The 22,633-nt window shown below is 45.1% G+C and overlaps 1 protein-coding gene across 1 annotated transcript; it reads right to left on the minus strand.

The window, feature by feature from the left end:
* Nucleotides 1-464: 464 nt before the first annotated feature.
* LOC311117061 (unconventional myosin-VIIa-like) lies at nt 465-20,468 on the minus strand (the record flags this gene model as incomplete). Its single annotated transcript, XM_084192052.1, has 11 exons — nt 465-709; nt 5,828-5,947; nt 6,274-6,357; nt 6,664-6,780; nt 9,844-10,029; nt 10,529-10,638; nt 10,809-10,896; nt 11,415-11,528; nt 12,334-12,439; nt 17,215-17,370; nt 20,464-20,468. The coding sequence occupies 11 exons, from the start codon at nt 20,466-20,468 to the stop codon at nt 623-625; spliced, it is 1,173 nt and encodes a 390-aa protein (XP_084048178.1). The 3' UTR covers nt 465-622.
* Nucleotides 20,469-22,633: the final 2,165 nt, after the last annotated feature.

A 22,633-nucleotide genomic window follows, 5' to 3' on the forward strand; every position in this document is an offset into this window, starting at 1 on the left:
AAGTTTGTGTCAATTTTACTCAAAACAAATTAATCTGCTTTCAACAAAAGAAGCAGTCCATGAAAACATTTTTTGGAAGCACGAAGGCAGACAACTCCTGTTTCGTCATAAGAGACGTCAGGGACACACATGGCAGAATTCAATGAGATAAGTCATTATTTTCAGTAATATTTCATAAAGTTATAAATAAGTTATGCCCTCCTTGCGGCACATAAGACATTTGGTACCATGCATGGAAAAGCAAATTCATATTTCAAGTTAGATAATCTGTTGTAGATCGTCCTGCAGTATTTATTAATTTGAAATCACAATTCACAAGTTACATTATTAATTTAGACTCCAAAAATGATCTTTAAACCTAAACAAATGCATGTGTGTGTGTGTGTTGCATGTGTGTGTGTGTTGCATGTGTGTGTGTTGCATGCGTGTGTGTGTGTGTGTGTGTGTGATGCATGTGTGTGTATGTGTGTACATGCGTGTTCATGTGTGTGTATGTGCGTGTTCATGTGTTTGCGTGTGTGTTAGCACACGCAAATGCATGAAAATTCAAGGCACAGTTGGAATCATGTTTCTTAGATCACAGCAGCCTGTTGATCACGTGTTGGTTCCTGGTTACACGGTACTAGTTGTATCTCTGGTTCCTCACAGCTTTCCTCTCATTCAGATACATGTTGACATAGGAGGTCAACAGATCATCCATTTTATAGCCCTGGAGAACAAAGTAGAACAACATGAAAAATCATTCAGAATAAATAGGAAATAACAGTTTAACATAATATTTATATCATGAGTTAATAAGAAATGATGGAAGCCCTGAAGCCCAAGGCAAAATAACAAAAACTTGGAATGGAATTGTGTACAGATCCTTGCAAAATGGGTCTGTGCATCATCATGCTGAAACATGAGGTGATGGAAGAATGGCACGACAATGGGCCTCAGGATCTCGTCACGGTATCTCTGTGTATTCAAATTGCCATCGATAAAATGCAATTGTGTTCGTTGTCCGTAGCTTATGCCTGCCACCATGGGGCACTCTGTTCACAACGTTGACATCAGCAAACTGCTCGCCCACACAACGCCATACACGCCGTCTGAGGTTGTGAGGCCGGTTGGACGCACTGCCAAATTCTCTAAAACAACGTTGGAGGCGGCTTATGGTTGCAAAGAAAAAGCCATATCTCAGACTAACCAATAAAATAAAAAGATTAAGATGGGCATTATTCTTTGTGATCCGAACACATCAAACTTCGATTCGTCTGTCCATAACACTTTTTTCCAATCTTCCTCTGTCCAGTGTCTGTGTTCTTTTGCCCATCTTAATCTTTTATTTTTATTGGCCAGTCTGAGATATGGCTTTTTCTTTGCAACTCTGCCTAGAAGGTCAGCATCCCGGAGCCGCCTCTTCACTGTTGACGTTGAGACTGGTGTTTTACAGGGTACTGTTTAATGAAGCTGCCAGTTGAGGACCTGTGAAGCACCTGTTTCTCAAACTAGACACTAATGTATTTGTCCTCTTGCTCAGTTGTGCACCGGGGCCTCCCACTCCTCTTTCTATTCTGGTTAGAGCCAGTTTGCGCTGTTCTGTGAAGGGAGTAGTACACAGCGTTGTGCGGGATCTTCAGTTTCTTGGCAATTTCTCGCATGGAATAGCCTTCATTTCTCAGAACAAGAATAGACTGACGAGTTTCAGAAGAAAGTTATTTGTTTCTGGCCATTTTGAGCCTGTAATCGAACCCACAATTGCTGATCCTCCAGATACGCAACTAGTCTCAAGAAGGCCAGTTTTATTGCTTCTTTAATCAGCACGACAGTTTTCAGCTGTGCTAACATAATTGCAAAAGGGTTTTCTAATGATCAATTAGCCTTTTAAAATGATAAACTTTGATTAGCAAACACAACGTGCCATTGGAACACAGGACTGATGGTTGCTGATAATGGGCCTCTGTACGCCTATGTAGATATTCCATAAAAAGAATCAGCCATTTCCAGCTACAATAGCCATTTACAATGTCTACACTGTATTTCTGATCAATTTGATGTTATTTTAATAGACAAAAAAATTGCTTTTCTTTCGAAAACAAGGACATTTCTAAGTGACCCCAAACTTTTGAACGGTAGTGTACAGTTGAAGTCGGAAGTTTACATACACTTAGGTTGGAGTCATTAAAACTTTTGGCAAGTCAGTTAGGACATCTACTTTGAATGTTCTGGTTCATTCTTGGGAGCAATTTCCAAACACCTGAAGGTACCACATTAATCTGTACAAACAATAGTACGCAAGTATAAACACCATGGGACCATGCAGCCGTCAAACCGCTCAGGAAGGAGACGCGTTCTGTCTCCTAGAGATCAACGTACTTTGGTGCGAAAAGTGCAAATCAATCCCAGAACAACAGCAAAGGACCTTATGAAGATGCTGGAGGAAACAGGTACAAAAGTATCTACATCCACAGTAAAACAAGTCCTATATCAACATAACCTGAAAGGCCGCTCAGTAAGGAAGAAGCCACTGCTCCAAAACCGCCATAAAAAAGCCAGACTATGGTTTGCATCTGCACATGGGGACAAAGATTGTACTTTTTGGAGAAATGTCCTCTGGTGTGATGAAACAAAAATATAACTGTTTGGCCATAATGACCATCGTTATGTTTGGAGGAAAAAGGGGGTAACTTGCAAGCCGAAGAACACCATCCCAACCGTGAAGCACGGGGGTGGCAGCATCATGCTGTGGGGGTGCTTTGCTGCAGGAGGGACTGGTGCACTTCACAAAATAAATGGCATCATAAGGAAGGAAAATTATGTGGATATATTGAAGCAACATCTCAAGACATCAGTCAGGAAGTTAAAGCTTGGTCGCAAATGGGTCTTCCAAATGGACAATGACCCCAAGCATACTTCCAAAATTGTGGCAAAATGGCTTAAGGACAACAAAGTCAAGGTATTGGAGTGGCCATCACAAAGCCCTGACCTCAATCCTATAGAACATTTGTGGGCAGAACTTAAAAAGCGTGTGCGAGCAAGGAGGCCAACAAACCTGACTCAGTTACACCAGCTCTGTCAGGAGGAATGGGCCAAAATTCGCCCAACTTATTGTGGGAAGCTTGTGGAAGGCTACCCAAAACGTTTGACCCAAGTTAAACAATTTAAAGGCAATGTAACCAAATACTAATTGAGTGTATGTAAACTTCTGACCCACTGGGAATGTGATGAAAAAAATAAAAGCTGAAATAAATCATTCTCTCTACAATTATTCTGACATTTCACATTCTTAAAATAAAGTGGTGATCCTAACTGACCTAAGACAGGGAATTTTTACTAGGATTAAATGTCAGGAATTGTGAATGTATTTGGCCAAGGTGTATGTAAACTTCCGACTTCAACTGTATATATACAGTACCAGTCAAAAGTTTGGACACACCTACTCATTCCAGGGTTTTTCTTTATTTTGACTATTTTCTACATTGTAGAATAATAGTGAAGACATCAAAACTATGAAATAACAAATATGGAGTAATGTAGTAACCAAAAAAGTGTTAAACAAATCAAAATATATTTTCTATTTGAGATTCTTCAAATAGCCACCCTTTGCCTTGATGACAGCTTTGCACACTCTTGGCATTCTCTCAACCAGCTTCATGAGGTAGTCACCTGGAATGCATTTCAAATAACAGGTGTGCCTTGTTAAAAGTTAATTTGTGGAATTTATTTTCGTGGGGACAGAGGGGTTGCAATCTCTAAAGAACAGTTTCAGGTGCAATATGTGCATGAATTAGTAGTCGAAACGGGTCGCAGTTGTGCGTCCTGATATTCAGGCTGATTTGCTCCTATACATATTCTGTAATTAGTTCACTAAAAAGTGTATTGCACTGTACTGGCAGCCGACTTATTTCTCAGATAAAAAATAAATAAAAAAATGGCCCAATAGACATGTAAGAAATATCAACATTTTTGAAATATAGCATCCACACACGGTGGCAGCTTCATCTCAATGTATTTTTAAAAATGTGGCTTTTCAAATATATTCAATTCTCCTTTCTCTTGTTTATATCATGGCTATAGGCTGAGCAGTACCAGAGCTTGTGGCTAAGCATGCCCAGAGCTTGTGGCTGAGCAGTACCAGAGCTTGTGGCTGAGCAGTGCCAGAGCTTGTGGCTAAGCAGTACCAGAGCTTGTGGCTAAGCAGTACCAGAGCTTGTGGCTGAGCAGTACCAGAGCTTGTGGCTGAGCAGTGCCAGAGCTTGTGGCTGAGCAGTACCAGAGCTTGTGGCTGAGCAGTACCAGAGATTGTGGCTGAGCAGTACCAGAGCTTGTAGCTGAGCAGAACCAGAGGGAAATTGGAGCAGGAGAGAAGACTGACACCATTTTTTAAATCTGCTGGTATTATGCTCCGCTCCTCGCTCCCCACTCGCCCACCTACGCTCTGGCCTTCAAACGCAGCCCTGCTCAAGGCCTACGCTCTGGCCTTCCAACGCAGCCCTGCTCAAGGCCTACGCTCTGGCCTTCCAACGCAGCCCTGCTCAAGGCCTACGCTCTGGCCTTCCAACGCAGCCCTGCTCAAGGCCTACGCTCTGGCCTTCAAACGCAGCCCTGCTCAAGGCCTACGCTCTGGCCTTCCAACGCAGCCCTGCTCAAGGCCTACGCTCTGGCCTTCCAACGCAGCCCTGCTCAAGGCCTACGCTCTGGCCTTCCAACGCAGCCCTGCTCAAGGCCTACGCTCTGGCCTTCAAACGCAGCCCTGCTCAAGGCCTACGCTCTGGCCTTCCAACGCAGCCCTGCTCAAGGCCTACGCTCTGGCCTTCCAACGCAGCCCTGCTCAAGGCCTACGCTCTGGCCTTCCAACGCAGCCCTGCTCAAGGCCTACGCTCTGGCCTTCAAACGCAGCCCTGCTCAAGGCCTACGCTCTGGCCTTCCAACGCAGCCCTGCTCAAGGCCTACGCTCTGGCCTTCCAACGCAGCCCTGCTCAAGGCCTACGCTCTGGCCTTCCAACGCAGCCCTGCTCAAGGCCTACGCTCTGGCCTTCAAACGCAGCCCTGCTCAAGGCCTACGCTCTGGCCTTCCAACGCAGCCCTGCTCAAGGCCTACGCTCTGGCCTTCCAACGCAGCCCTGCTCAAGGCCTACGCTCTGGCCTTCCAACGCAGCCCTGCTCAAGGCCTACGCTCTGGCCTTCCAACGCAGCCCTGCTCAAGGCCTACGCTCTGGCCTTCCAACGCAGCCCTGCTCAAGGCCTACGCTCTGGCCTTCCAACGCAGCCCTGCTCAAGGCCTACGCTCTGGCCTTCCAACGCAGCCCTGCTCAAGGCCTACGCTCTGGCCTTCCAACGCAGCCCTGCTCAAGGCTATCAAAGAACTGTCAATGAATAATCATATCAATGGATGGAATCAGTGAATTAATGGCTGCAGCAACCATTACACGGTCTGACAATCTGCATAACGAATTAGGCCTAATTAGACATAATAACAATTAAGTCGTTAAAATGAGATAATAAGTCGTTTCAACCAGATAATTCCAAGTTATTATAATTGTTTTGCCTTGGGCTTAAGGGCTTCCGTAGAAGCTTACTGACATGACAGCAATAGGCTTCCATAATAAATAGGAGAAAGAGGCACACAAAAGAACTAGTGACAAGTCAACATTCAACAGTAGAAAACTAACGGTAATATATGTCTTACCAGTGATGTTTCACACAGGATCGGTAATATATGTCTTACCAGTGATGTTTCACACAGGATCGGTAATATATGTCTTACCAGTGATGTTTCACACAGGATCGGTAATATATGTCTTACCAGTGATGTTTCACACAGGATCGGTAATATATGTCTTACCAGTGATGTTTCACACAGGATCTTGTTTCCCTTGACCAGGTTGCCCACTGTGATGTGGAAGTAGGTGGATCCACTGCACCAGTTAGCGATACGGTTGAACGGGTGTGTCACCAGAATATCCTATGGGAGAGACAGACATGGAGCTCTTTACGGCAGGCTTCTTAAAACAATTTACCATCCATTACTCAAGAGGACAAACAAGGAGTCTTTGATGGTGAATGAACTTTGAGATTGTGTGTGTGTGTGTGTGTTGTGTGTGTTGTGTGTTGTGTGTTGTGTGTTGTGTGTGTTGTGTGTTGTGTGTTGTGTGTTGTGTGTTGTGTGTGTGTGTGTGTGTGTGTGTGTGTGTGTGTGTGTGTGTGTGTGTGCGTGTGCGTGTGCGTGTGCGTGTGTGTGTTGTGTGTTGTGTGTTGTGTGTGTTGTGTGTGTGTGTGTGTGTGTTTTACCTTGGTTTTGGGGTGGATGATTGTGACCCCCTGTTTGCTGATGGCAATCCTCACGATATCTGGGAAGTTAGGCTCTGACGTTTGCTGGAAAAAAGAGAAGAAACAAAATATCTGTTTCTGAAGGAAAATAGAGCAGTTTGTCACTTTTTAGACTTAGGATGCGTCCCAAATGGCACCCTATTCCCCTATATAGTGCACTACTTTTAACCAGAACCCTATCGAATTAGTACACTATATAGAGAATAGGGTGCCATTTGGGAAACAACCTTAGAATAACTTTAATTGGGTCTTTCGAGCCGGATGCCCCACCCACTGTGGTACACCAGCTCAAAATACCCATTTATCCTGAGGGGAACTTCCTTTGTGATAAATCAAATGCCTGTTCCATACCTTCACTTCAAAGAAAGCGCAGCCGAAGGTGGGCCAGCGACAGACCACCTTGAGGAACGCCAGCATGGCTTCTTCAGCAGTCATACCAGCCTGCTTGTTGTACGCCGCAACAATATTCTAGTAGCAAATATGAAAGAGATAAAAATGGACATAAGACATTTTACATATTTGATCCTCGTGGGGCCACAGGGATGGCATGATGGAGCTGCAGACAGTCCTTTGTGTATAGGCTACATGCTGTCATCAACGGTCACCCGGCTAGCACCCAGTCAGCCCCTCCCATCACCCAGTCAGCCCCTCCCATCACCCAGTCAGCCCCTCCCATCACCCAGTCAGCCCCTCCCATCAGCCAGTCAGCCCCTCCCATCACCCAGTCAGCCCCTCCCATCACCCAGTCAGCCCCTCCATCACCCAGTCAGCCCCTCCATCACCCAGTCAGCCCCTCCATCACCCAGTCAGCCCCTCCATCACCCAGTCAGCCCCTCCCATCACCCAGTCAGCCCCTCCCATCACCCAGTCAGCCCCTCCCATCACCCAGTCAGCCCCTCCCATCACCCAGTCAGCCCCTCCCATCACCCAGTCAGCCCCTCCCATCACCCAGTCAGCCCCTCCATCACCCAGTCAGCCCCTCCCATCACCCAGTCAGCCCCTCCATCACCCAGTCCCTCTATCACCCAGTCCCTCTATCACCCAGTCCCTCTATCACCCAGTCCCTCTATCACCCAGTCCCTCTATCACCCATTCCCTCTATCACCCAGTCCCTCTATCAGCCAGTCCCTCTATCACCCAGTCCCTCCATCACCCAGTCCCTCCATCACCCAGTCCCTCCATCACCCAGTCCCTCTATCACCCAGTCCCTCTATCACCCAGTCCCTCTATCACCCAGTCCCTCTATCACCCAGTCCCTCTATCACCCAGCCCCTCTATCACCCAGCCCCTCTATCACCCAGCCCCTCTATCACCCAGTCCCTCTATCACCCAGTCAGCCCCTCCATCAGCCAGTCAGCCCTTCTATCACCCAGCCCCTCTATCACCCAGTCCCTCTATCACCCAGTCCCTCTATCACCCAGTCCCTCTATCACCCAGTCCCTCTATCACCCAGTCCCAGAATACAGCGATTGAGAGAGGAAGACCCTCTCATACAAATATAATCTATAGAATGGACATCCACATCAAGTCAACGTTCCACAATGGGTAGACCGGCAGCCATATTGAGTCAACGTTCCATGATGGGTAGACCGGCAGCCATAGAGTGAACCCATGCTAAGTATACTTACTTTCTGCTAACATCGTGTCAAGGATAAGGGGAAGGATAAGGATAAGGGGAATGATAGGGATAAGGATAAGGGGAACGATACGGATAAGGAGAAAGATAAGGATAAGGGGAACGATACGGATAAGGAGAAAGATAAGGATAAGGGGAAGGATAAGGGGAAGGATAAGGGGAAGGATAAGGATAAGGGGAAGGATAAGGGGAAGCGGTAGGGAAGCAAATTGGGAGCAAATGCTTTCTTACTTTGTGACAACTACATTTATGTGGATGTACAGTGCCTTGCAAAAGTATTCATCCCCCCCCTTGGCGTTTTTCCTATTTTGTTGCATTATAACCTGTAATTTAAATTGATATTTATTTGGATTTCATGTAATGGACATACACAAAATAGTCCAAATTGGTGAAGTGAAATGAAAAAAATAACTTGTTTCAAATGATTATACAAAATAAATAACGGAAAAGTGGTGCGTGCATATGTATTCACCCCTTTTGCTATGAAGCCCCTAAATAAGATCTGGTGCAACCAATTACCTTCAGAAGTCACATAATTCGTTAAATAAAGTCCACCTGTGTGCAATCTAAGTGTCACATGATCTGTCACATGATCCCACCAAAACTCACGGACCAGGCAAGGAGGGCATTAATCAGAGAGGCAACAAAGAGACCAAAGATAACCCTGAAGGAGCTGCAAAGCTCCACAGTGGAGATTGGAGTATCTGTCCATAGGACCACTTTAAGCCGTACACTCCACAGAGCTGGGCTTTACGGAAGAGTGGCCAGAAAAAAGCCATTGCTTGAAGAAAAAAATAAGCAAACACGTTTGGTGTTCGCCAAAAGGCATGTGGGAGACTCCCCAAACATATGGAAGAAGGTACTCTGGTTAGATAAGACTAAAATTGAGCTTTTTGGCCATCAAGGAAAACGCTGTCTGGCGCAAACCCAACACCTCTCATCACCCCGAGAACAACATCCCCACATGAAGCATGGTGGTGGCAGCATCATGCTGTGGGGATGTTTTTCATTGGCAGGGACTGGGAAACTGGTAAGAATTGAAGGAATGCTGAATGGCGCTAAATACAGGGAAATTCTTGAGGGAAACCTGTTTCAGTCTTCCAGAGATTTGAGACTGGGACGGAGGTTTACCTTCCAGCAGGACAATGACCCTAAGCATACTGCTAAAGCAACACTTGAGTGGTTTAAGGGGAAACATTTAAATGTCTAGGAATGGCCTAGTCAAAGCCCAGACCTCAATCCAATTGAGAATATGTGGTATGACTGAAAGATTGCTGTACACCAGCGGAACCCATCCAACTTGAAGGAGCTGGAGCAGTTTTGACTTGAAGAATGGGCAAAAATCCCAGTGGCTAGATGTGACAAGCTTATTTACATTTTACATTTACATTTGAGTCATTTAGCAGACGCTCTTATCCAGAGCGACTTACAGGAGCAATTAGGGTTAAGTGCCTTGCTCAAGGGCACATCGACAGATTTTTCACCTAGTCGGCTCGGGGATTAGAACCAGCGACCTTTCGGTTACTAGCACAACACTCTTAACCACTAAGCTACCTGCCGCCCCTTATAGAGACATACCGCAAGAGACTTGCAGCTGTAATTGCTGCAGAAGGTGGCTCTACAAAGTATTGACTTTGGGGGGGGTGAATAGTTATGCATGCTCAAGTTTTCTGTTTTTTTTGTTTTTATTTCTTGTTTGTTTCACAATAAAAAATATTTTGCATCTTCAAAGTGGTAGGCATGTTGTGTAAATCAAATGAAACAAACCCCCCCAAAACATCCATTTTAATTCCAGGTTGTAAGGCAACAAATTGGAAAAATGCCAAGGGGGGTGAATACTTTCGCAAGCCACTGTAAAAACGGCTTTATGAATCAATTTGATTGATTGATCTTACCTTCTGCCACTCCGTAGCGGACATGGCCTTCAGCATGTCGCCGGGCACCAGGTCTTTCAGCATCTTGGGGATCATAACGAACTGGGACTTGTCGTTGTTGGACTTCACCCTGAAGAGCAGAGCCCCTACATTCACCATGTCCTCCTTCGTGCAGCGGTGGTACCCCCTCAGGTACTTTGGCAGCTCCTAGTGGGGAGAGGGAAAGGCTGGTAAGGATCCCTGGCTAGGCATTATGTACTGTAAGGGTGGTTGGTGTTTGGGTTTGCAGAAGCTGCGAGGTTAGAGGAAAGTCAGGGAAAAAAAGGTTTGCCGGTTTCGAATTCAAGGGTTAGTTAATTCAAGGGTTAGGGTTAGTTAATTCAAGGGTTAGGGTTAGTTAATTCAAGGGTTAGGGTTAGTTAATTCAAGGGTTGACAGGGAGAATCTGGTAGGAGTGAGCCAGATACCAATGTCTGAGGTGCCACCTACTGTCAGTGTGGCTTGAGAAAGGCATTTAACACACCCGAGGGCAGTGGAAGATAAACCATTACGCTTCCCAAAATGGCACCCTATTCCCTATATAGTGCACTACTTTAGACCAGAGAATGGCACCCTATTCCCTATATAGTGCACTACTTTAGACCAGAGAATGGCACCCTATTCCCTATATAGTGCACTATGTATAGGGTACCATTTGGAAACATACCTGGGGGTAGTGGAAGATGAGGTCAGCCTCCAGGTCTCTGCCAGGACTGACGTTAAACCACAGCTTCCTCATGAAGAACACTAGGTAGGTCATGTTCATGGGTCCTCCTCCTACACACCCACACACACACACACACACACACACACACACGCACACACACACACGCACACACACACACACACACACAAACACACGCACACACCGGGCATTGTTAAGAGTTCAACACTGGGCCATGGATATATCAATGGCATTCCAAAGACATGATCTGATCTTATTTTACCCTCTTTGACGCTCTTGGCTTTCTTGGACCAATCAGTGATCTGTCTCAGGCTGTCAAAGAAGTAGTCTGACTCATTCAGACTGAGAACCTGGGAACAACATAGGGACCCCCCAAAAATAGTTAAGACACAAATAGTTAAGACACGTTTTTACATTCTGCTTTTTGTATATCAAAAAAACCCTGTGAGGTTCATGAATCTGCCCTGGTGCTAGATCTGTGTGTGTGATCTGCCCTGGTCCTAGATCTGAGTCCAGGGGAACCAGGCTACTATGAGCCACTGAGGTCAGGAGTCTGGTATCGACGACATATGGCGGCAGGTAGCCTAGTGGTTGGAGCGTTGGGCCAGTAACCGAAAGGTTGCTAGTTGGAATCCCTGAGCCGACAAGGTAAAACATCTGTCGATGTGCCCTTGAGCAAGGCACTACACCCAAATTGCTCCAGGGTCGCTGTCGATAGTGGCTGACCCTGGCTGTGACCACACTCTCTGTGGGTGTCTCAGGGGGAGTTGGGATATACAAAAAACACACTGGTACACGTGTGGAACAGGACAAATATAAACCCAGCCAGATTATTATTATTCCATATGATGTTATATTGATGACAAACCTTGTCGGGTGTTTTGACGAAGATGCTGAAGCCGTCAGATGAGACCAGCTGGAGCTTGGCGGAGATGGTCTGACAGAGGTCCCTGATCCTAGTGCTGGTGTTGACCTCGAAGACCTACAGAGGGAGGAGGGGGAGGAGGAGGGGGAGGCGTAGAAAGAGGGGGAGGAGTAGAAAGAGGGGGAGGAGGAGGGGGAGTAGAAAGAGGGGGAGGAGGGGGAGGGAGGAGGGGGAGGGAGAGGGGGGGAGGAGGAGTAGAAAGAGGGGGAGGAGGAGGAGGAGGAGGAGTAGAAAGAGGGGGAGGGAGAGGGGGGGAGGGAGGAGGAGTAGAAAGAGGGGGAGGGAGGAGGAGTAGAAAGAGGGGGAGGGAGGAGGAGTAGAAAGAGGGGGAGGAGGAGTAGAAAGAGGGGGAGGGAGAGGGGGGAGGGAGGGAGGAGGAGTAGAAAGAGGGGGAGGAGGAGGAGGAGGAGGTGGAGGGAGAGGGGGGGGAGGAGGAGGAGGAGGGGGGAGGAGGAGTAGAAAGAGGGGGAGGAGGAGGAGGAGGAAGGGGGGAGGAGGTGGTGGAGGAGGAGAAGGGGGGGGAGTAGGAGGAGGAGGTGGTGGAGGAGGAGGAAGGGGGGGAGGAGGAGGAGGAGGAGGAGGAGGATGGAGTGAGCATGGGAATGGAGGATTCCACAGGACAGTACAGGACAGGTATGGTATGTGTGTTCTCAGAAGATTATGTACAGGGCAACAAAAGGAACAACATTTGCCAGGACAATCGTCCCTATCTACCCTACCTCCCTATCCGGCTCGAAGGAACATCGGTGTTGCAGGTGACATGTAGGGCATATCTAAGTCCTATTATTTTGGAAGGATTCATTAGAAGTTTAGCTGAACATTTGGCAACTGGGAATGTGATGGAGGGATCCCCTTATATTACCTCCTCCATGTCGTTGGGGAAGTGGACCTTGTGGAAGATCTGGGTGGAATTCTGCTGGATGGCATCAATCTCTACCTGGTGAGGAGGCAGCTTCCTGGGCTCCATCCTGATAGACAACACACATTACAGTACAACCACCCTAACCCCTAACCTCTAACCTCTAACCTCTAACCCCTAACCTCCACCTGGTCTGGAGGCAGCTTCCTGGGCTCCATCCTGATAGACAACACACATTACAGTACAACCACCCTAACCCCTAACCTCTAACCTCTAACCTCTAACCTCTAACCTCTAACCTCTACCTGGTGAAGAGGCAGCTTCCTGGGCTCCATCCTGATAGACAACACACATTACAGTACAACCACCCTAACCCCTAACCTCTAACCCCTAACCTCTAACCCCTAACCTCTAACCCCTAACCTCTAACCCCTAACCTCCACCTGGTCTGGAGTCAGCTTCCTGTGCTCCATCATGAAGATGGAGGGGGTTTGGGTCAATAAAGGGTTTAGTTTATTTAGGAAGAACATTGAAGTTCAGATTCCAACAGAATATACAATATATACCCCATACAGCGCCTTCAATATATACCCCATACAGAGCCTTCAATATATACCCCATACAGAGCCTTCAATATATACCCCATACAGAGCCTTCAATATATACCCCATACAGCGCCTTCAATATATACCCCATACAGCGCCTTCAATATATACCCCATACAGAGCCTTCAATATATACCCCATACAGAGCCTTCAATATACACCCCATACAGAGCCTTCAATATATACCCCATACAGAGCCTTCAATATATACCCCATACAGAGCCTTCAATATATACCCCATACAGCGCCTTCAATATATACCCCATACAGAGCCTTCAATATATACCCCATACAGCGCCTTCAATATATACCCCATACAGCGCCTTCAATATATACCCCATACAGAGCCTTCAATATATACCCCATACAGAGCCTTCAATATATACCCCATACAGAGCCTTCAATATATACCCCATACAGAGCCTTCAATATACACCCCATACAGCGCCTTCAATATATACCCCATACAGAGCCTTCAATATATACCCCATACAGCGCCTTCAATATATACCCCATACAGCGCCTTCAATATATACCCCATACAGAGCCTTCAATATATACCCCATACAGCGCCTTCAATATATACCCCATACAGAGCCTTCAATATATACCCCATACAGCGCCTTCAATATATACCCCATACAGCGCCTTCAATATATACCCCATACAGCGCCTTCAATATATACCCCATACAGAGCCTTCAATATATACCCCATACAGAGCCTTCAATATATACCCCATACAGCGCCTTCAATATATACCCCATACAGAGCCTTCAATATATACCCCATACAGAGCCTTCAATATATACCCCATACAGAGCCTTCAATATATACCCCATACAGAGCCTTCAATATATACCCCATACAGAGCCTTCAATATATACCCCATACAGCGCCTTCAATATATACCCCATACAGAGCCTTCAATATATACCCCATACAGCGCCTTCAATATATACCCCATACAGAGCCTTCAATATATACCCCATACAGAGCCTTAAATATATACCCCATACAGAGCCTTCAATATATACACCATACAGCGCCTTCAATATATACCCCATACAGAGCCTTCAATATATACCCCATACAGCGCCTTCAATATATACCCCATACAGCGCCTTCAATATATACCCCATACAGAGCCTTCAATATATACCCCATACAGCGCCTTCAATATATACCCCATACAGCGCCTTCAATATATACCCCATACAGCGCCTTCAATATATACCCCATACAGAGCCTTCAATATATACCCCATACAGAGCCTTCAATATATACCCCATACAGAGCCTTCAATATATACCCCATACAGCGCGCCTTCAATATATACCCCATACAGAGCCTTCAATATATACCCCATACAGCGCCTTCAATATATACCCCATACAGAGCCTTCAATATATACCCCATACAGAGCCTTCAATATATACCCCATACAGCGCCTTCAATATATACCCCATACAGAGCCTTCAATATATACCCCATACAGCGCCTTCAATATATACCCCATACAGCGCCTTCAATATATACCCCATACAGAGCCTTCAATATATACCCCATACAGAGCCTTCAATATATACCCCATACAGCGCCTTCAATATATACCCCATACAGAGCCTTCAATATATACCCCATACAGCGCCTTCAATATATACCCCATACAGAGCCTTCAATATATACCCCATACAGAGCCTTCAATATATACCCCATACAGAGCCTTCAATATATACCCCATACAGAGCCTTCAATATATACCCCATACAGCGCCTTCAATATATACCCCATACAGAGCCTTCAATATATACCCCATACAGCGCCTTCAATATATACCCCATACAGAGCCTTCAATATATACCCCATACAGCGCCTTCAATATATACCCCATACAGCGCCTTCAATATATCCCATACAGCGTCTTCAATATATACCCCATACAGCGCCTTCAATATATACCCCATACAGAGCCTTCAATATATACCCCATACAGAGCCTTCAATATATACCCCATACAGAGCCTTCAATATACACCCCATACAGAGCCTTCAATATATACCCCATACAGAGCCTTCAATATATACCCCATACAGAGCCTTCAATATATACCCCATACAGCGCCTTCAATATATACCCCATACAGCGCCTTCAATATATACCCCATACAGAGCCTTCAATATATACCCCATACAGCGCCTTCAATATATACCCCATACAGAGCCTTCAATATATACCCCATACAGAGCCTTCAATATATACCCCATACAGAGCCTTCAATATATACCCCATACAGCGCCTTCAATATATACCCCATACAGAGCCTTCAATATATACCCCATACAGCGCCTTCAATATATACCCCATACAGAGCCTTCAATATATACCCCATACAGAGCCTTCAATATATACCCCATACAGAGCCTTCAATATATACCCCATACAGAGCCTTCAATATATACCCCATACAGCGCCTTCAGAAAGTATTCACACCCCTTGAACATTTCCACATTTAGTTGTGTTATAACGTGGGATAAAAAATTGATGTAATTGTAAAAAAATAAAAAATAACAATCTACACAAAATACTCTAATGTCAAAGTGGATTTTTTAAAATAAAATGTGTTACTAAACAAGAACACAAAAACGAATATATCTTGATTAAATAAGTATTCAACCCCATGAGTCAATACATGTTAGAATCACCTTTGGCAGCGATTACAACTGTGAGTGTCACACCCTGGCTCTGGGACTCTATTTGTTGAGCCAGGGTGTGTTCATTCTATGTGTTATATTTCTATGTTGGGGGTTCTAGTTTGTTGTATTCTATGTTGGCCTGAGTGACTCCCAATCAGAGGCAACGAGTGTCAGCTGTTGGCTGGTTGTCTCTGATTGGGAGCCATATTTAACTGTCTGTTTTTCACTTTGTGTTTGTGGGTTTTTGTTCCGTGTTCGGTCATTGTCACCGTGGACTTCACGAGTTGTTTGTTGTTTTGTTTATGGTGTATATTATCACTGAAGATAATAAATAACCATGTTCGTTCAACACGCTGCGCATTGGTCTACTTCTCTCCCTGACGATCGTGACAGTGAGTCTTTCTGGGTAAGTGTCTAAGATCTTTGCACACCTGGAGTGCACAATATTTGCACAATATTTTCACAACTCTGTCAAGTTGGTTGCTGATAATAGATTTTCAAGCCAATTTTAAGTCACAACTGTAACTAGGCCACTCAGGAACATTCATTGTCTTCTTGGTAAGCAACTCCAGTGTAGATTTGGCCTTGTGTTTTAGGTTATTGTCCTGCTGAAAGGGGAATTTGTCTCCCAGTGTCTGTTGGAAAGCAGACTTGAACCAGGTTTTCCTCTAGGATTTTGCCTGTGCTTAGCTCTATTCCGTTTAATTTTATCCTAAAAAACTCCCCCAGTCCTTGCCGATGACAAGCATACCCATAACATGATGCAGCCACCACCATGCTTGAAAATATGAAGAGTGGTACTCAGTGATGTGTTGTGTTGTGTTGGATTTGGACCAAACATAACGCCTCGTATTCAGAAAAGTTCATTTCTTAGCTAATTTCTTAGCAGTTTTACTTTAGTGCCTTATTGCAAACAGTGTGCATGGCAACTGAGTTAGGAAGGACGCATGTATCTTTGTAGTGACTGGGTGTATTGATACACCATCCAAAGTGTAGTTATTAACTTCACCACGCTCAAATGGAATGTCAATGTGTGCTTTATTTTTACCCATCTACCAATAGGTGCCCTTCTTTGCGAGGCATTGGAAAACCTCCCTGGTCTTTGTGGTTGAATCTGTGTTTAAAATTCACTGCTCGACTGAGGGACTTTACAGTCCACCGGGTCGTGGTACTGATCCAGTTTCTGCTGTTCTGCCTGTGGCTACGGAACCCTGACCTGTTCACCTGACCTGCACACAGGCGTACACACAGTGAATCCATGCAACTTATTATGTGACTTGTTAAGCAAATGATTACTCCTGAACGTATTTAGGCTTACCATAACAAAGGGGTTGAATACTTACTGATTCAAGACATTTCAGCTTTTCATTTTTTATTAATTTGTAAAAATTTCTATAAACATAATTCCACTTTGACATTATGGAGTATTTTGTGTTGACCAGTAATACAAAATCAATTTAATCCATTTAGAATTCAGGCTGTAAAACAACAAAATGTGCAAAAAAGTCAAGCGGTGTGAATAGTTTCTGAAGGCGCTGTATATGTGCTGTCGTCTATAGTTTATCCACATGATGTATCTCCCACCTCAGAGATCCCTGTAGGCGCTGTAGGCAGTCAGGGGCCAGGGTTTCACGCCGCCGGGACTCCAGGAAGCGCTGGGTGTGTTTGAGCAGCGACTGGCTTGGAGGGAAGAGACCACAACACAGCCACAGCAACTGCCAGCCCTGCTCCAAACTGAACCTGTTACAACAACAACATCATCATCATTACCATCATCATCATTACCATCATCATCACTACCATCATCACTATCATCATCATCATTACCATCATCATCACTACCATCATTACCATCATCATCATTACCATCATCATCATTACCATCATCATCATTACCATCATCATCACCATCATCATTACCATCATTACCATCATCATCATTACCATCATCACTACCATCATCACCATCACCATCATCATCATTACCATCATCACCAGAGATCACAGCACAGGCACAGTTGCTGCCAGCCCTGCTCCAATCTGAACCAGGGTTGGGTAGGTTACTTTCTAAATGTGATCAGTTAGTTACTAGTTACCTGTCCACAATTGTACTCAGTAACGTAATCTGACTACATTCAGTTACTTTTGTCTGCCACAGGACCAGTGCTTGAAGTGCTCATATTTTTTATATCATTATTAGGAGGTTTCAAGTTTCAAAGTATATACAGGCTCAGTGCCACTACCATAATTACAGTGTGCAGGGTTACTGGAGTAATTGAGGTACAGGGTTGGGTAGGTTCCTTTCTAAATGTGATCAGTTAGTTACTAGTTACCTGTCCACAATTGTAAATCAGTCAGATACATTTGTATGACTTTCCCCTTAAGAGGCATTAGAAGAAGACTAAAAGGATCCATCAAACACATTTGGTGTGTCATCATAGTGGTCTCTGATTGGTGGTCATCATTTGTTGTGTCATCATAGTGGTCTCTGATTGGTGGTCATCATTTGTTGTGTCATCATAGTGGTCTCTGATTGGTGGTCATCATTTGTTGTGTCATCATAGTGGTCTCTGATTGGTGGTCATCATTTGTTGTGTCATCATAGTGGTCTCTGATTGGTGGTCATCATTTGTTGTGTCATCATAGTGGTCTCTGACTGCTGTTCAGACTCGCTCAGGTGGAACAAACTCCAGGGCTTGACATTCAGGTAAATTTGCCAGTGCCAACTGGAAGCTACTGGCCCGAATGAAAAAAAGACTGTCCCGTAGGCTTGGGACCTGGATACACTGGCCAGGGCCAAGATCTAACAGGATAGTGGATGATGCGTGCATAATTTAATATCCGATGATTTTATCTTTAATTTGCGGGCTGAGTAAGCTAGCCTATAGCCTATAATAACAACCTTCCCTCCATACACAAATAATTACATTTTAACTTGACAATATCATATTTACATTTGAAAATAAAACCTTTGCGTTCGGTGTTACTGTTAGAGATTTTGAACAGTCAGCAGGCTACAGTTGAATAAAATCAGTTTTATATTTTGCTTAATTCCGTTTTCCCCGTTTTGTTTATTCGGGTTTCTGAGTTTTCCTATATATTTTTTAAGGTTTTACTTTTACATTTACGTCATTTAGCAGACGCTTTTATCCAGAGCGACTTACAGTTAGTGAGTGCATACAATATATATATATATATTTTTTTTTCATACTGGCCCCCCGTGGGAATCGAACCCACAACCCTGGCTTTGCAAACGCCATGCTCTACCAACTGAGCTACATCCCTGCCGGCCATTCCCTCCCCTACCCTGGACGACGCTGGGCCGATTGTGCGCCGCCCCATGGGTCTCTCAAAAGAAATACAACAATTGGATGTTCTAGTTGCCCTTTAATTCAACCTAGCATGAGACCATTGTGTTTGGCTAGCGGTGTTTCCGTACTGTACAACGCAGACCTACAGTGTAGAGGTGCAAAACAAATGCCCTCCTCCATTGATACAAATCATGATATAATTCTACCAGGTAGGCCTACTTTGCAGTCACCATTTAATTGGGAAGGTATTTTGGGAAAGACTTTAGAAATGTTTCATTCAAACAGCGCATGCTGACTGAACTGCGCATCACAGAGATTCAACCAAGACTTTGGACCAAAGTTTTCAACACCTGGTCTGCATGCTATTGTTGCCTTAGTTAGCATTTACTGGTAGATCTTAGTTTAAACGTCTTTCCTACATACAGTGCATTCGGAAAGTATTCAGACCCCTTGACTTTTTTTTCACATTTTGTTTACGTTACAGCCTTAATCTAAAATCGATTAAATTGTTTAGTTTTTTTCTCATCAAACTACACACACACACGAGTGAGTGAGTAGGTGTGTCCAAACTTTTGACTGGTACCCTATATATAGGCTAGATGATGATGATGATGATGAATGCATTGTTAAATAGGCCTACAGTGGATTGATGCGTGTTGAATATAATTACTATTGGAGTGTATAATTGTCATGGTGTTTACATCAAATGCAACGTAGCCCCCAAAAAACTAAGCGGAATATAGGCTACAGTTGCCAGCAGTAATCCTACCACGTAAGAGAAAGACACACTTCTTTTTAACCTAAAATAAAGAAAATCTTAAATTTTATGAGTAGACCCTCCCGCATTTGAGAGGCTTACGGTATTATAATAGCCTGCAGATGAACATTATAGCTCAATGCTATTTTGGAAGACGCAGGTGTCACACAGACGTTAGTCAGGCGTCGGTATCACGACATGTCAGTCAGACGTTAGTCAGGCGGTGGTATCACGACATGTCAGTCAGACGTTAGTCAGGCGGTGGTATCACGACATGTCAGTCAGACGTTAGTCAGGCGGTGGTATGACGACATGTCAGTCAGACGTTAGTCAGGCGGTGGTATCACGACATGTCAGTCAGACGTTAGTCAGGCGGTGGTATCACGACATTTCAGTCAGACGTTAGTCAGGCGGTGGTATCACGACATGTCAGTCAGACGTTAGTCAGGCGGTGGTATGACGACATTTCAGTCAGACGTTAGTCAGGCGGTGGTATCACGACATGTCAGTCAGACGTTAGTCAGGCGGTGGTATCACGACATTTCAGTCAGACGTTAGTCAGGCGGTGGTATCACGACATGTCAGTCAGACGTTAGTCAGGCGGTGGTATGACGACATGTCAGTCAGACGTTAGTCAGGCGGTGGTATCACGACATGTCAGTCAGACGTTAGTCAGGCGGTGGTATCACGACATGTCAGTCAGACGTTAGTCAGGCGGTGGTATCACGACATGTCAGTCAGACGTTAGTCAGGCGGTGGTATCACGACATGTCCGTCAGACGTTAGTCAGGCGGTGGTATCACGACATGTCCGTCAGACGTTAGTCAGGCGGTGGTATCACGACATGTCAGTCAGACGTTAGTCAGGCGGTGGTATCACGACATGTCAGACGTTAGTCAGACGGTGGTATCACGACATGTCAGTCAGACGTTAGTCAGGCGGTGGTATCACGACATGTCAGTCAGACATTAGTCAGGCGGTGGTATCAGGACATGTCAGTCAGACGTTAGTCAGGCGGTGGTATCACGACATGTCAGTCAGACGTTAGTCAGGCGGTGGTATCACGACATGTCAGTCAGACGTTAGTCAGGCGGTGGTATCACGACATGTCAGTCAGACGTTAGTCAGGCGGTGGTATCACGACATTTCAGTCAGACGTTAGTCAGGCGGTGGTATCACGACATGTCAGTCAGACATTAGTCAGGCGGTGGTATCACGACATGTCAGTCAGACATTAGTCAGGCGGTGGTATCACGACATTTCAGTCAGACGTTAGTCATGCGGTGGTATCACGACATGTCAGTCAGACGTTAGTCAGGCGGTGGTATCACGACATTTCAGTCAGACGTTAGTCAGACGGTGGTATCACGACATGTCAGTCAGACGTTAGTCAGGCGGTGGTATCACGACATGTCAGTCAGACGTTAGTCAGACGGTGGTATCACGACATGTCAGTCAGATGTTAGTCAGGCGGTGGTATCACGACATGTCAGTCAGACGTTAGTCAGGCGGTGGTATCACGACATGTCAGTCAGATGTTAGTCAGGCGGTGGTATCACGACATGTCAGTCAGACGTTAGTCAGGCGGTGGTATCACGACATGTCAGTCAGACGTTAGTCAGGCGGTGGTATCACGACATGTCAGTCAGACTTTCAATGGTAGGCAACAGCAGCTCATTCGGCTCATTATTGGCTCTTCAATCCCCGACAGATGATTCTGCTCAAGCTAGGCTGTGTGTGCGTGATAAATAATCTACTTAACGAACTAACAGTTTCGGGAATTCTTCCGTTTTTTCACCAATTATATAGGCTAGATTGAAAATAGCATTATTACAACAACAACAAATGAACTGGGCCAAGCGGGCCACTGACATGGGTGATTGACTGGCCCGGAGGGTTTCCAAAACTTCCCTGGGCCAGCGGGCAGCCCTGCATGTCGAGTTCTGAACCTTTTTTAAATGCTGAATTGAATGTCATTGAGAAAACAGAAAGGTGTCAATAATGTATTTTTTCGTAAACATCCTTTCTGAATGTTAAAGTGATCCAACAAATAATCATCTAATTTTTCAAAAGTATCTGTAATCTGATTACAATATCTTTGCTGGTAAGGTAACTGATTACAGTAAAAAAAAAAAAAAAATGTTATCAAATGAAATGTAACTGTACATGTAATCAGCAAGACTACATTAGGAACATAGTATTCCTCTTCTGTTGTGTAACATCTCATCTATGTATAGGGGTCACTGCCAATGCTCTTTCCTCCGCTGCTGTTTCAAACATCTTTCCAAAAGAGGTCATTCTACCTTGTATTTAGATCACAGTCAAAAAGTCAAATGTGATGCGCAGTTCAATCACTCATGATTTACACGGATTAACCCTAGTCCTGGACAGAAATGGAGCTTTTAATCTTCGTCTGGGAAACTGGCCCTAAAAGCCTACCTGTTGTTGTTGCTGGGAAACTGGCCCTAAAAGCCTACCTGTTGTTGTTGCTGGGAAACAGGCCCTAAAAGCCTACCTGTTGTTGTTGTTGCTGGGAAACTGGCCCTAAAAGCCTACCTGTTGTTGCTGGGAAACAGGCCCTAAAAGCCTACCTGTTGTTGTTGTTGTTGCTGGGAAACAAGCCCTAAAAGCCTACCTGTTGTTGTTGTTGCTGGGAAACAGGCCCTAAAAGCCTACCTGTTGTTGTTGTTGCTGGGAAACAGGCCCTAAAAGCCTACCTGTTGTTGTTGTTGCTGGGAAACAGGCCCTAAAAGCCTACCTGTTGTTGTTGCTGGGAAACAGGCCCTAAAAGCCTACCTGTTGTTGTTGTTGCTGGGAAACAGGCCCTAAAAGCCTACCTGTTGTTGTTGCTGGGAAACAGGCCCTAAAAGCCTACCTGTTGTTGTTGCTTGGAAACAGGCCCTAAAAGCCTACTTGTTGTTGTTGCTGGGAACTG

Source organism: Coregonus lavaretus (genome assembly GCF_964263955.1).
Source record: "Coregonus lavaretus genome assembly, contig: HAP1_SCAFFOLD_240, whole genome shotgun sequence".
NCBI lineage: Eukaryota > Metazoa > Chordata > Actinopteri > Salmoniformes > Salmonidae > Coregonus > Coregonus lavaretus.